The 12,133-nt window shown below is 46.3% G+C and overlaps 1 protein-coding gene across 1 annotated transcript in view; it reads right to left on the reverse strand.

Annotated features, from left to right (window-relative positions):
• The window catches only part of Lars2 (leucyl-tRNA synthetase 2, mitochondrial), a 47,696-nt gene extending 37,011 nt beyond the window's left edge, over window positions 1-10,685 (reverse strand). Inside the window, exons 1-4 of the mRNA XM_090323501.1 lie at window positions 10,325-10,685; window positions 5,827-5,955; window positions 1,995-2,086; window positions 361-421 (exon numbers count right to left, since the gene is read on the reverse strand). Coding sequence (XP_090179627.1) covers window positions 361-421; window positions 1,995-2,086; window positions 5,827-5,955; window positions 10,325-10,558 — 516 coding nt within the window. The 5' untranslated portion in view covers window positions 10,559-10,685. The remainder of the gene's footprint in view (window positions 1-360; window positions 422-1,994; window positions 2,087-5,826; window positions 5,956-10,324) is intronic.
• Between the last annotated feature and the right edge of the window lie 1,448 nt (window positions 10,686-12,133).

A 12,133-nucleotide genomic window follows, 5' to 3' on the forward strand; every position in this document is an offset into this window, starting at 1 on the left:
TCGACTGCAAAGGTTTAATTAAGAAGGCTTGTGAGGTTTGGGGGTAGGGGTGGTGGAGATGATAAAGGACTGGGAACACATACATGGCTAAGTGGTAGAGTGCCAGCTTAGGATGGGAAAAGATGAGCAAGAGTGTAAGGCCCTGAGTTCAAGTCTCAGTACTGGTATATATGCTTGCACACACACACACACACACACACACCAGTTGCTCACACCTACTTTCTATGGGGTTATAGATTTCCTGTCTAGCAAGTGTGAGGCCCTGAGTTCAATGCCCAGCACTACAAATACAAAGAGAGAAAAAGAAGAAAACAAACAAAAACCCCAAGCAAGCCTCTCCAGAAGGGAGGGCCGACTTACTCGATCCCAGCTAAAGCATAGGCCCAGGCGGTCTAGCTGGCCTCTCATGTGCTCGATGTTCCTGTGAGACAGAGGCAAGCAAGTCAGATCTTTAGAGGCGGGTTAAACACATAACTTAACCAATCACACCTGAAGAAATGTGTGGAAGAAAACTCAAGAAGTGGGCCGGGAGTTTGGCCTAGTGGTTAAAGTGCTTGCCTAGCATGCATGAAGACCCGGGTTCGATTCCTCAGTACCACATACATAGAAAAAAGCCAGAAGTGGTGCTGAGGCTCAAGTGGTAGAGCTCTAGCCTTGAGAAAGTCCAAGGACAGTGCTCAGGCCCTGAGCTCAAGCCCGGGACTGGCAAAAAAAAAAAAGAAAACTCAAGAAGTGTAGAAAAAAGGGCTGTGGGGTGTTGTGTGCGGTGTCCTGACAGAACAAATCGGCTCAGAAAGCTAGATCTAAAATACAGCTGGATATGATGACAATGCAGGGCTCTAAGCGTTTCATATACAGCCAGACTAACGGAAGATACTCTTGAAAGATGAACCCAAATACTATTTATCAAAACAAATTCTAGGAAATGGAAACACGTTTTTTTGTTGATATTGATGATAATGGTGGTGGTGGTGGTGTATGGTTTTGCTTTTGTCATTTTAGGGGGCAGAAGGAGGTGCCTAAACCGAGGGAAAAAGGGTGAACAAATGCAGGTGTGGGGTTCGGTAGACACACTATGGAAGTAAACTATGTGACTCGTGGGCAGGGGAAAGAGGAAGCAAGCAAAGGAAGGAGTAATGTTGTCCAAAAAGCAATGTATTTATGACCTGACTTATGAAATGATAACTCCTCCGTACAACACCTCAATCGTAACAATAAAACTATACTTTAAAAACAATATGTCAAAAAAATACATCATATACAATAATAGTTATCAAAATGAATTTCAGGAAATGGGAAAAAAAAGAATGAGTAAAAATACCAATACATTATAAGATAATATTTGGACGTATTATAATCCGACAGAAGCCACAAAAGTCTTTGCCCTAGGGTCTGTCGGTGTACTCCATTCAGAAGGACAATGTCTTTGAATATAGACTCTTAGTCCCTCCATGAATCTGTGCTCTATACAGATTTGAACCAAGCAACCACAAGTCTGAAAGTGATTAGAAGGCCAAGTGTGGGTAGTTTATGTCTATAATCCCAGCACTCAGGAGACTGAGATCTAAGGATTAAAGTACAAAGCCAGTCTGGGCAGGAAAGTTCCTAAAAATCTAATCCCTAATTAATCACCAAAAAATAAACAAATAAACAAAAAATGAAAGTGGAGCTGTGGCTCAAGTGGTATAGCACCACCCTTGAGTATAAAAAGCTCAGGGACTGCTGGGTACGATGGTTCATGCCTTTAATCCTAGCTACCCAGGAGGTTGAGATCTGAGGATCCAGGTTTGAAGCTAGCCCAGGCAGGAAAAAGTCCATGACATTCTCATCTCCAATTAATCACCAGAAAACCAGAAGTGGAGATGGTGGCTCAAAGTGGTAGAGCACTAGTCTTAAGCACAAAAAGCTTAGGCTCAGGGCCTGAGTTTGAGCCCCACAACCAACAGAAAATAAACAAAAAAGAAAGAAAATGAAAACCGCATAGAAACACGTACCTTTGGGTCCAGCTCTCTGGATGTAAATTCCTCTCTATGGCGGCATTCTCAGCAGGCAGGCCAAACGCATCCCAGCCCATGGGATTGATGACCTAGTGTGAAGAAGACACAGATTAGCCATGGTGAATCTCTCCAGCCTAGCAGGTGTCTCTTCTGGAAAGTCAGTCAGTAGCATCCTTAGCAACCCTCTCTGCTAATATGCTTTCTGTATGTAAAACAACAATAGTAGTAATCTGAGCATTTCTTTTTCCTTCTTGCCTCTTTGTGGTCTCTGGGCGTGAGGGGTGGGGTGGGGGGTGGCATGAGCATGCTGATACCAGGGGAGGGGGAGGCTTGAACTCAGGGCCTAGCCATTTTCTTTAGGTTTCTCTAGCTCAAGGCTGGTGCTCTCACACTTGAGCAACATCTTCATTTCCAGCTTTTTGCTGGTTAACTGGAGATAAGAGTCTCACAAGATGGGCTTTCCTGCCGTGGTTGGTTTTGAACTGTGATCCTCAGACCTCAGTTTCCTGAGTAGCTAGGATTACAGGTATGAGCTGCCAGTAACTGGCTCTATCTATGGCTTTGATATAAGAAATACTCTAGCCTGATACAGGCTCAGTCAATCGACAGGACTGGAGATCTCTTCCGCTGCTCTAGGACATATGGTTTCCCAGATGTGGGAATCTCAGAAGCCCAGGTTTTCCCATGATGATTCCTTAAGCTACAACTTCCTCAGATTCCTAAGAAATAGACCCACACTCTATATTACATATACTGTTTTATGGCCTATCTTTTCCATTGAACACTATTCTGGACGTGAGTGTAAAATATTCAGGTTTGAAGCTAGGTGCCAGCGGCTCACCCCAATAATCCTAACTACTCAGGAAACTGAGATGTAAGGATCACAATCGGAAGCCAGCTCAGGCAGGAAAGCCTGTGAGACTCGTATCTCCAAGTAGCTACTAAAAAAGCCAGAAGTGGAGCTGTGGCTCAAGTGGTGGAACACTAGTCTTGAGCACAAAAGCTCAAGGAGAGTCCCAGGCCTTGAATTCAAGTTCCAGGATGGACAAAAACAACAACAAGAAAAATTAAAAATTAAAGTTTGAATCTATGTATGCCTTTAAAAGAAAAAGTCTGGCTGGGTCCTAAGGGCTCACATCTGTATTCCTACAGCTACTCAGGAAGCTGAGATCTGAGGATTGTGGTTCAAAGCCAGGGCACGAAAGCCTGTGAGACTCATCTCTAATGAGCCACCAAAAAAACCGGAAGTAGTACTGTGACTCAGGTGGTAGAACACTAGCTCATTCTACCTTATACCCCCCAAGCTATGGACTTCTAATCATAAAACTCTACTCCATGAGCCTAACTCCTTCTCCATGCTTATCTGGAGTTAGGCAGAGTACTACACAGGAAGAGACTGTTTTTTTCCCCCTCATCTGGTTTTTGAGTGGTTCACTGGATAAGAGTCTCTGGGAGACTTTTCTGCCAGGTTGCCTTCGAAACATGGTCCTCAAATCTCAGCCTCCTGAGTAGCTAGGATGACAGGCGTGAGACAAGGGCATCTGGCCTTCTGCCATACTTTCTGGGACTACACTTGAGCTCAGCTTTCCTGCTATGCTGTGAAATTCTCCCGGGTCTGCTTCTTTAGTGGAATAATGTACTTGTTGTGTAACTGCTCTGCAGAAAAGGGAAAAGGTAATTACTACTCAGAGTCTTTGTCAGAGCTGTCAAAATGGTACCAAGCCAATGTTTCATCCTATTACCATCATGTTATAGGGCCTGCTCACATTTTTAAAGTCAATACAGAGAGACGATGTAGGGGGAAAAAAATAAAAGTCTGGAGTTATATAACCTACTTGTTCATTTTTATTTTTTGTTTTCAGATGAAAGTAACATGAAAAGATATTCTTAGTTTCCGTGTCATCCAAGATATCTATTAACATGAAGTTAGGAAAATCTTTAAAAAGTTTCTTGGCTGGAAGTATTACCTAGTGGTAGAGTGCTTGCCTATCATGTGTGAAGCCCTGGGTTCAATTCCTTAGTACCACATACACAGAAAACACCAGAAATGATAGAGTGTTAGCCTTGAGCAAAAGAAGCTCAGGGACAGTGACCAAGCCCTGAAAGCCCTGAGTTCAAGCCCCAGGACTGGCCAAAAAAATATATTTCTTAATATTTCAGATTCTTACCAAAAATAACAACAACAAAAAAAGTTGCCCTTACAGAGAGAGCAGAAAGGAACGTGGGGGGTTGGAGACGTGGTTTGGTCGATGGAGTGCTAGCCCAGTGAGTGAAAGCATTAGGCACAGAATTTGGTTCCCAGTTTACGAATCACTGGCCCTTCTCCCTCCCCATACACAAGGAACAGAACAGAACGGACTGTGGTGGGAAAGGCTTTCTGCAGCCTGGGCGCCGTGCTGAACTCTTTTAGTCAAGGCTAGTGCTCTACCATTTTGAGCCACAGCTCTATTTTGGGTTTTCTAGTGGTTTACTGGAGATGAGAGTCTCCTGGACTTTCCTGCCCAGGCTGGTTTTGAACTATGATCTTCAGATCTCAGTCTCCTGAGTAGCTAGCTAGGATTAGAGGCGTGACTCACCAATGTCTGACAGGTCTTGTGTTTTTGTCCAGGCTACGCCACCTACCTCCACCTCCCGAGTGACTGGGATTACAGATGTACACCACCTGTAATTGAGTGCTTGGCCCTCAGTTCCTTTTGTTTTTCATCCTGGCCAGGAAGTTAAGTTCTGTTCTGTCGTGCACTCTCCACCATCGTGATCAGAATTCCCTAACTGGAAGTCGAAAAGCCATGGACCCACCTGATTATGGATTGAAACCTCCAAAATCAGAAGCCAAAATGAACTTTTTCTCCTGGTAAGTTGCACTGCTAGGAAGTTGCCTGATCCTAACACACCCAATTTGGTCCATCTTTGTCCTATTTATTGTCTTCTCTGCCCTATATGATGACTGCTTATGGGTGGGTTCCTCTTGGGAAAATAGCAATGGTTATCTACATTGGTGCCTACCCCCACCCCATCTTCATCCCTAGCACAGCACCCTACACATGGCTGCCCCCCCCTTAATCTTCTAAATACAAAAAGAAAACTCCAAGCTCTCCACATTCCTCTTCAATATCCTTCAATTTTTTATTTATTTATTTTTTTTTGCCAGTCCTGGGGCTTGAACTCAGGTCCTGGGCACTGTCCTTAGACACTTTTTGCTCATGGCTAGAGCTCTGCTGCTTGAGCCACAGTGCCACTTCTGGCTTTTTCTGTGTATGTGGTGCCAGGGAATCGAACCCAGGGCTTCCTGCATGCTAAGGCAAGCAGGCTACCACTAGGCTAAGCTCCCAGCTCCAATACCCTTCCATCTCAATTAAAATTGTTCTTTCTTTGGTTGGTGGCTCTTGCCTGTAATCCTAACTACTCAGGAGGCTAAGATCTGAGGTTTGGAACCAAACCAGGCAGGAAAGTCTGTAAGATTCTGATTTCCAATTAATCACCAAAAAGAAAGAAGTGAATCCAGGGCTGAAGTGACAGAATGCTAGCTTTGAATAAAAAGGCCTAAGGGGCAGCACCCAGGCCCAGAAGTTAATCCCAATACTGGCACAAAATTGACAGATGTATAGATAGATGATAGACAGATGGATGAATGGAAAGATGAATGGAAAGAGGGAGAGCTGGAGAGATGGATAAATGGATGGGTAGAGAGATAGATGGTAGGTAGATAGATGGATGGATGGATGAATGGATGACTAAATAAACTTTGATCTTCATTTGTCCTGAGCACACATTGGCACACTCATCCCAAGAAGAGCAGAGCAGAGCGGTTCTGGCAGATGTCTGCCCTTACCTGCCTGCCTCTCATCCTCTGGAAACGTGCGATGGTGTCGCTGATGGTGTAGACACGAACATGACCCATGTGCAGCTTGCCCGAGGGGTAAGGGAACATGGATAGTACGTAGAACTTGGGCTTTGACTTCTACAAAAGAAAGACCGAGGCACACTAATTAAGTACTTTCTGGGAACTCTGCCTGTAGAAATGAATATTTTGTCAACTCTGCTCATTTTATATCGAAAAACTGGGGGTGGGGAGAACTGTTCTCATCATGTAAATTGATGAAAATATTCAAAGCCAAAATTCAAAGCCCAGAGTAAAGTTGAAAGATGGCCAAAATAGCATAGACTAACCCTGTAAGTAGTAATTATCCATCTTTTCTTTTCTTTTTTTTTTTTTTTTTGCCAGTCCTGGGCTTGAGCTCAGGGCCTGAGCACTGTTCTTGGACTTTCTCAAGGCTAGAGCTCAACCACTTGAGCCTAAGCACCACTTCCGGCTTTTTCTATGTATGTGGTATTGAGGAATCGAACCCCGGGTCTTCATGCATGCTAGGCAAGCACTCTACCACTAGGCCAAACTCCCGGCCCCCCATCTTTTCTTTTTAAATGCTCCTCTTTTAGCCCGGCACTGGTGGCTCATGCCTGTCATCTCAGCTACTCAAGAGGCTTGAGATCTAAGGATCATGGTTCAAAACCAGCCCGAGCATGAAAGCCCATGACATTCTTGATCTCCATTGAACTACCAGAAAACCAGCGTTATGGCTAAAAGTGGTAGAGCCCTAGCCTTGAGCTCAAGAGCTCAGGGACAATGCCCAGGCCCAAAGTTCAAGCCCCATGACCAACAAAACAAAACAAAAAAATAAATAAATAAAAAGAATTCTTTGGGAGCACTTGACCTGAAATTCCAGCATTAAGGCTGAGGCAAGAGGATGGAGAGTTTGAGGGTAACTGGGCAAATAGCAAGACCCTATCTCAGACTGAAAAGGAGAGAAAGGGGAAGGGTAGACATGGAGGGAGAAGGAAGATGGAGGAGAGGAAAAAGGAGAGGGGAGGGGAGGGGAAAGAAAGGAGGGGGGAGGAAGGGAAGAAATATGGGAGGGAGAAAGGGAAGGAGTGAGGAAGGGGAATTCTTTGGGAAGCAGAAAAATTACACTGTTTCTCCCACTTAAGCAACAACTCCAGGCCTCTAGTTTTACATAAAGACATTTTTCTCTTCTTAGAATTACCTTATTTTACCACACGAACGCTCATTGTGCTCCATTTTGATAGAAATGCTGCCCCTGAGCATTTTCTCCATATAATTTGTTTCATTGATATCTATTGAAATCCTTATTCAACGAAGATTAAATTAATAGCAAAAATCAAATCATTCGTCATCGCCTTGCTAATAATGAGCCCAATTCCAAATTAGAGTTGGTAAAAAAAAAACATGAGCAAAAACCCTTCTAAGATGTACAGTCTTGTTTATTGCAGGAAAAAAAAAAAAAAGAGAGCTCAGCCTACTGCCTGTTTCTGCTTTCTGCATGAATTAAGTCATTTTTTTCCCCCTCCATGACAAAGAAAGGAGTTCTGTCATCTGGGGGTGGTAAAAAGAGGGCAGAAAATTCAAGGAGTTTAATGTTCTAATTGAGCAGAAATCTGACTGAAAGAGAAATTTTCATAATTACATCAAAGTAGGGAACTGAGGCCTTCAAGAGAAAATCAGGATTGCAAATGATGGAGAGAGAATAGCTTTGCTAAGTGTGTTCTGTTGTTCTTCTTGGCCTATAACTTCAGAAGGAAGACAACTTCTATGTGGATGGCATTCTTAAGTTGCCACTGAACCCCAGAGGGTGGTAGACTCAGACATTTTCCCTCCTTCCCCCCAGGGTGTTAGCAGAGCCTTTCACCTGGTCCTAGCTTAACTAGTGGCCAGAAGGCCTTAGGCAAATTCCTTAGTTTTTTTAAAAAAAAAACAAAACTCAAGGGCCAGGAGTTTGGTCTAGTAGAGTGCTTGCCTAGCATGTACGAAGACCCAGATTTCTCAGTAGCACATATATAGAAAAAGCCAGAAATGGTGTTGTGGCTCAAGTGGTGGAGTTCTAGCCTTGAGAAAGCCCAAGGACAGTGCTCAGGCCCTGAGTTCAAGCCCTGGGACTGACAAAATAATAATAATAATAAATAAGTAACAGGTCCTGAGTTCAACATCTAGTACCAAAAAAAAAAAAAAGCAGCCAGGCTCTAGTGGCTTGTGTTTATAATCCTAGCTAGTTAGGAGGCTGAGATCTGAGGATCCCAGTTCAAAGCCAGCCTGGGCAGGCAAGTCTATGCGATGCTTTATCTCCAACCTACCACCAGAAAACTGGAACTGCCTCTGTGGCTCAAAGTGGTACAGCACTCTCCTTGAACAAGAGCGCAGGGACAGTGCTCAGGCCCTGAGTTCAAGCTCCATGACTAATCTAAAAAAAAAAAAAATTCATCTTGTACAGGTACCCTCAACTGGTTGCCTTGGGTCTCACAGAATTAGTTTAACACCCCTATTACTCAGCTGTGGCCAGAACACAGGAATAATAGTCATGATCAGATCCCAACATTTCATGTAAGAAATAATTTCTGGTGTGCGTGGGCACACACGCACCCAGTCCTGGGCTTGAACTCACGGCCTCTACACTGTCCCTGAGCTTTTGTGTTCAAGGCTAGCACGCTACCACTTGAACCACAGCTCTACTTCTGCCTGTTTTTTGTTGTTGTTGTTTTTTTAGGGTTCACTGGAGATAAAGGGTCTCACAGACTCCTCAGGTAGTTAGGGATCTCATTTGTCATTTTAACCAATACGAAGAACTGAGGTTTGACACCCCCTCCTCCCCCCGCAGCCCCCGCTCTGCCTTAAGTCTGATCCTCAGTCAACCAGCTCCTGGAGGAGGCAAAGAACAAACATTCCAGTTTTAGCCAAGCACCAATAGCACTGGGCTATATGGAACTCACGGAGCTACTGTTGCGAGGCTAGACCTCAACCCCAAGTCCCATCAGGAAAGGCCCTGTTTCTAGAGTGTCTGAACAGGGCTGGAGATCCAATTATAGTAGGAGAGGGAAAGAGATCCCTGATCATGCAGCCTTGGTTCAGCCTACCTGCCTCTCGTGGAGTCACTCATTTAGGTCCGGTGTGTTCTCTATCAAAGGACCACAGAGAAACCAACTCCTGCTCGTGCTCCTTGTTTTGTTTCATTTTGCTGGGGCTTGAACTCTGGGCCTCAGCACTGTCCCTGAGCTTTTAGTTCAAGGCTAGCATTTTACCATTTGAGCTACAGCATCACTTGAGATAAGAGTCTCACCTATATCCTAGCTAATCAGGAGACTGACATCTAAGGATCATGGTTCTAAGCCAAGCCCAGGCAGGAAAAGTCCGTGAGACTCTTATCTCTAATGAACCACCAGAAAACCGGAAGTGGCACTGTGGCTCAAGTGGTAGAGCAAAAGCCTTGAGCTGAAGAGCTCAGGGATGGTACCCAGGTCCAGAGTTCAAGCCCCACCACTGACCAAAAAATAAATAAATAAAGGCCGGGAGTTTGGCCTAGGGGTTAAAGTGCTTGCCTCGCATGCATGAAGACCTGGGTTCAATTCCTTGGTACCACATATATAGAAAAAAGCCGGAAGTGGTGCTGAGGCTCAAGTGGTAGAGCTCTAGCCTTGAAAAAGTCCAAGGACAGTGCTCAGGCCCTGAGCTCAAGCCCACGACTGGCAAAAATAAATAAATAAATAAATAAATAAATAAATAAAATAAAAAAGAGTCTCATGGTGGTGGCTCTTGGCCGTGCTCCTGTTTTGACATATTTGATGTATTTTTCCAAGTGAATGCTACTCCAAAATGCTAGGTAATGCAGCCTGGTATATATTTCCTACACGTTACCATGGAAACAGCCATTACACTGGAGACATCTCTAATCCACTCTCTTCTAATCTTTTCATTCATTCAACCCTCTCAGTCCTGCTGGATCCTACGTGGGCACAATAATACCACTCTCCATTATACATAAAAAAGAAATGGCACTGTTGCCACACACTGGTGCCTCACGCCTCTCATCCCGGCTACTCAGGAGACTGAGATCTGAGGATCATGGTTCAAAGCCAGCCTGGAGCAGAAAAACCTGTGAGATTATGTCCAATAAAATATCAAAAAAAAAGTCAGAAGAGAAACTGTGGCTCAAGTGGTTGAGTGCTAGCCTTGAGTTCAAAAAACAACGGGGCTGGGAGTGTGGCCTGGTGGTAGAGTGCTTGCCTAGCATGCACAAAGCCCTGGGTTCAATTCCTCGGTTACCACCTACAGAGAAAAGTCAAGAAGTGGTGCTGTGGCTCAAGTGGTAGAGCTGTAACCTTGAAAAACTCAAGGACAGTACCCAAGTCCAGAGTTCAAGCCCCAGGACTGCCTCCCCCCCAAAAAAAATCTGTGTTCAAGCTCATATTTAATAGCTTACTTGAACAGTGCAAACCCAGGCCTCAGACCCCCTGCCTTTTCTTTCCCATTTCAGAGTACTCACATCGGCCTCAGAACTTTTGGAGGACTGGTCTTTTATCCGTTGATGCCACCATTTCTCAACATCCTTTCTTGTCTGTAGCGTGTAGTCTTTTGTCCACTTCCCTGTGGCACTGTAAATGCTTTGGACACAGACTGGCGTTACTCTCCTTTCCCACTTGCTGATGGTTGGCATACCAGGCGATTGTCTTTTCAGGAGAGAGACAGAGGAGCCCAGCCTCTGCCACGCGGTAGCCATTCTTCAGAAGGCAGGAGTGCCCTGGGGAGAAGCCCAGGAGAACAGGAATCTCCTCTGCCCAGTGCACACAAATGGGTGTTTTCTGTTCTTTACTTCACATCTTCCCTCCTCTTCTTTTGATGGTTTTTGACCTTGGAAGAATATTTTAAAAAGTTCATTCGTGCTTAAACACAAACTGTGTATGCGTATGTGCCAATACCGAGGCTTGCTCAGTGCTCTCACTTGGCTTTTTTTTACTCCAAGCTCATGCTCTATCATTTGAGCCACACCTTTTACTTAAAGCTTTTTGCTGGTGCAGCAGAGCCAAGAATCTCATAGACTTTTCTGCCCCACTGGCTTCCAGCTTTGATCCTCAGATCTCAGCCTTCTAAAGCGGCTAGGATTACAGGCATGAGCCACCACGCCTACCCTCAACATGGAATTCTTACCACAATCAATCCCACTTTCTTTTTCAAGGTAGACACACAGATGGATGTCAGGGTGGGGGGGGGGGGAGGGAATCTCCCTATCTATTGGGCTTGGCTTTTTTTAAAAAATATGTAGATGGAACTACTAGGTATTCGAATTAGCTAAGTGAGCTGAGCAGTGGTAACTCATGATTGTAATCCTAGCCACTCAGGAGGCTGAGATCAGAGCACTGAGGTTCAAAACCAACCCAAGCAGGAAAATCTATGGGATTCTTACCATCAATGAACCGTCATTGTGAAAAGGCACTGGGACAGCCCCAGGACACGGTGATGCTGGGCAGGCCAGCCCGGCCAGGCGCCTCCCAGACGCCCCCCCAGACAATCCCCACGGCGGGACTGGGAGGGGTGGCTCGGGGGGCTGCGGCCCAGGGAGGCCGTGGGGAGCCGCGAGTCCGAGCCCCGGCCTCCCGGCGTGCGGGGCTGCAGGCGGTGAAACCTCAACTCCCCGCCCGCTGACTCTCACAGGGCTTTACCTCCTCACGGGGCTCCTCCACGGCTCCAACTTTCAGGGATTCACCGGCCGCGGTCGGCCCGCCTGGGCGCCGCCATGTTGAAAGAACAACAACTTTATTGAGAGCGGCCGGCGTCCGGTCAGGAGGGGCGGGGCCTGGAGTTGAGAGACAGGCCAGTTCCGGAATCCCCGGAACCCGCGGGGCGGGGCCTAAGGAAAGCTGAGAGATTGGCCAATCCTGAGTGTTTTCCTGGCTGGGTAGGGGGCGGGGCCTAAGCCTGATTGACGGACCTGTGAGGATTTCGCGGCGGAGGAGGAGGAGGGGGCGGGCAGAGGGCGGGGCCTTGGGGTTGAGAAGCCAATCCTGGTTTCTTCCCGGGCTGGGGAGGGGGCGTGGCCTAGGTCTGATTGACGGACCTATCGTGGATTTCACGGAGGCGGGGAGGGGGCGGGTCGAGGGCGGGGCCTTGGGGTTGAGAAGCCAATCCTGGTTTATTCCCGGCTGGGGAGGGGGCGGTGCTTATGCCTGATTGACGGACCTATGGTGGATTTCGCGGAGGAGGGGAGGGGGCGGGTCGAGGGCGGGGCCTTGGGGGTGAGAAGCCAATCCTGGTTTCCTCTCAGCCCGTGGGGCGTGGCCGAGGGCGGGGCTGGGGT

The sequence above is a fragment of the Megascapheus bottae genome, chromosome 32, assembly GCF_031878675.1.
Source record: "Megascapheus bottae isolate mThoBot1 chromosome 32, mThoBot2.hap1, whole genome shotgun sequence".
NCBI classification, from domain to species: Eukaryota; Metazoa; Chordata; class Mammalia; order Rodentia; family Geomyidae; genus Megascapheus; species Megascapheus bottae.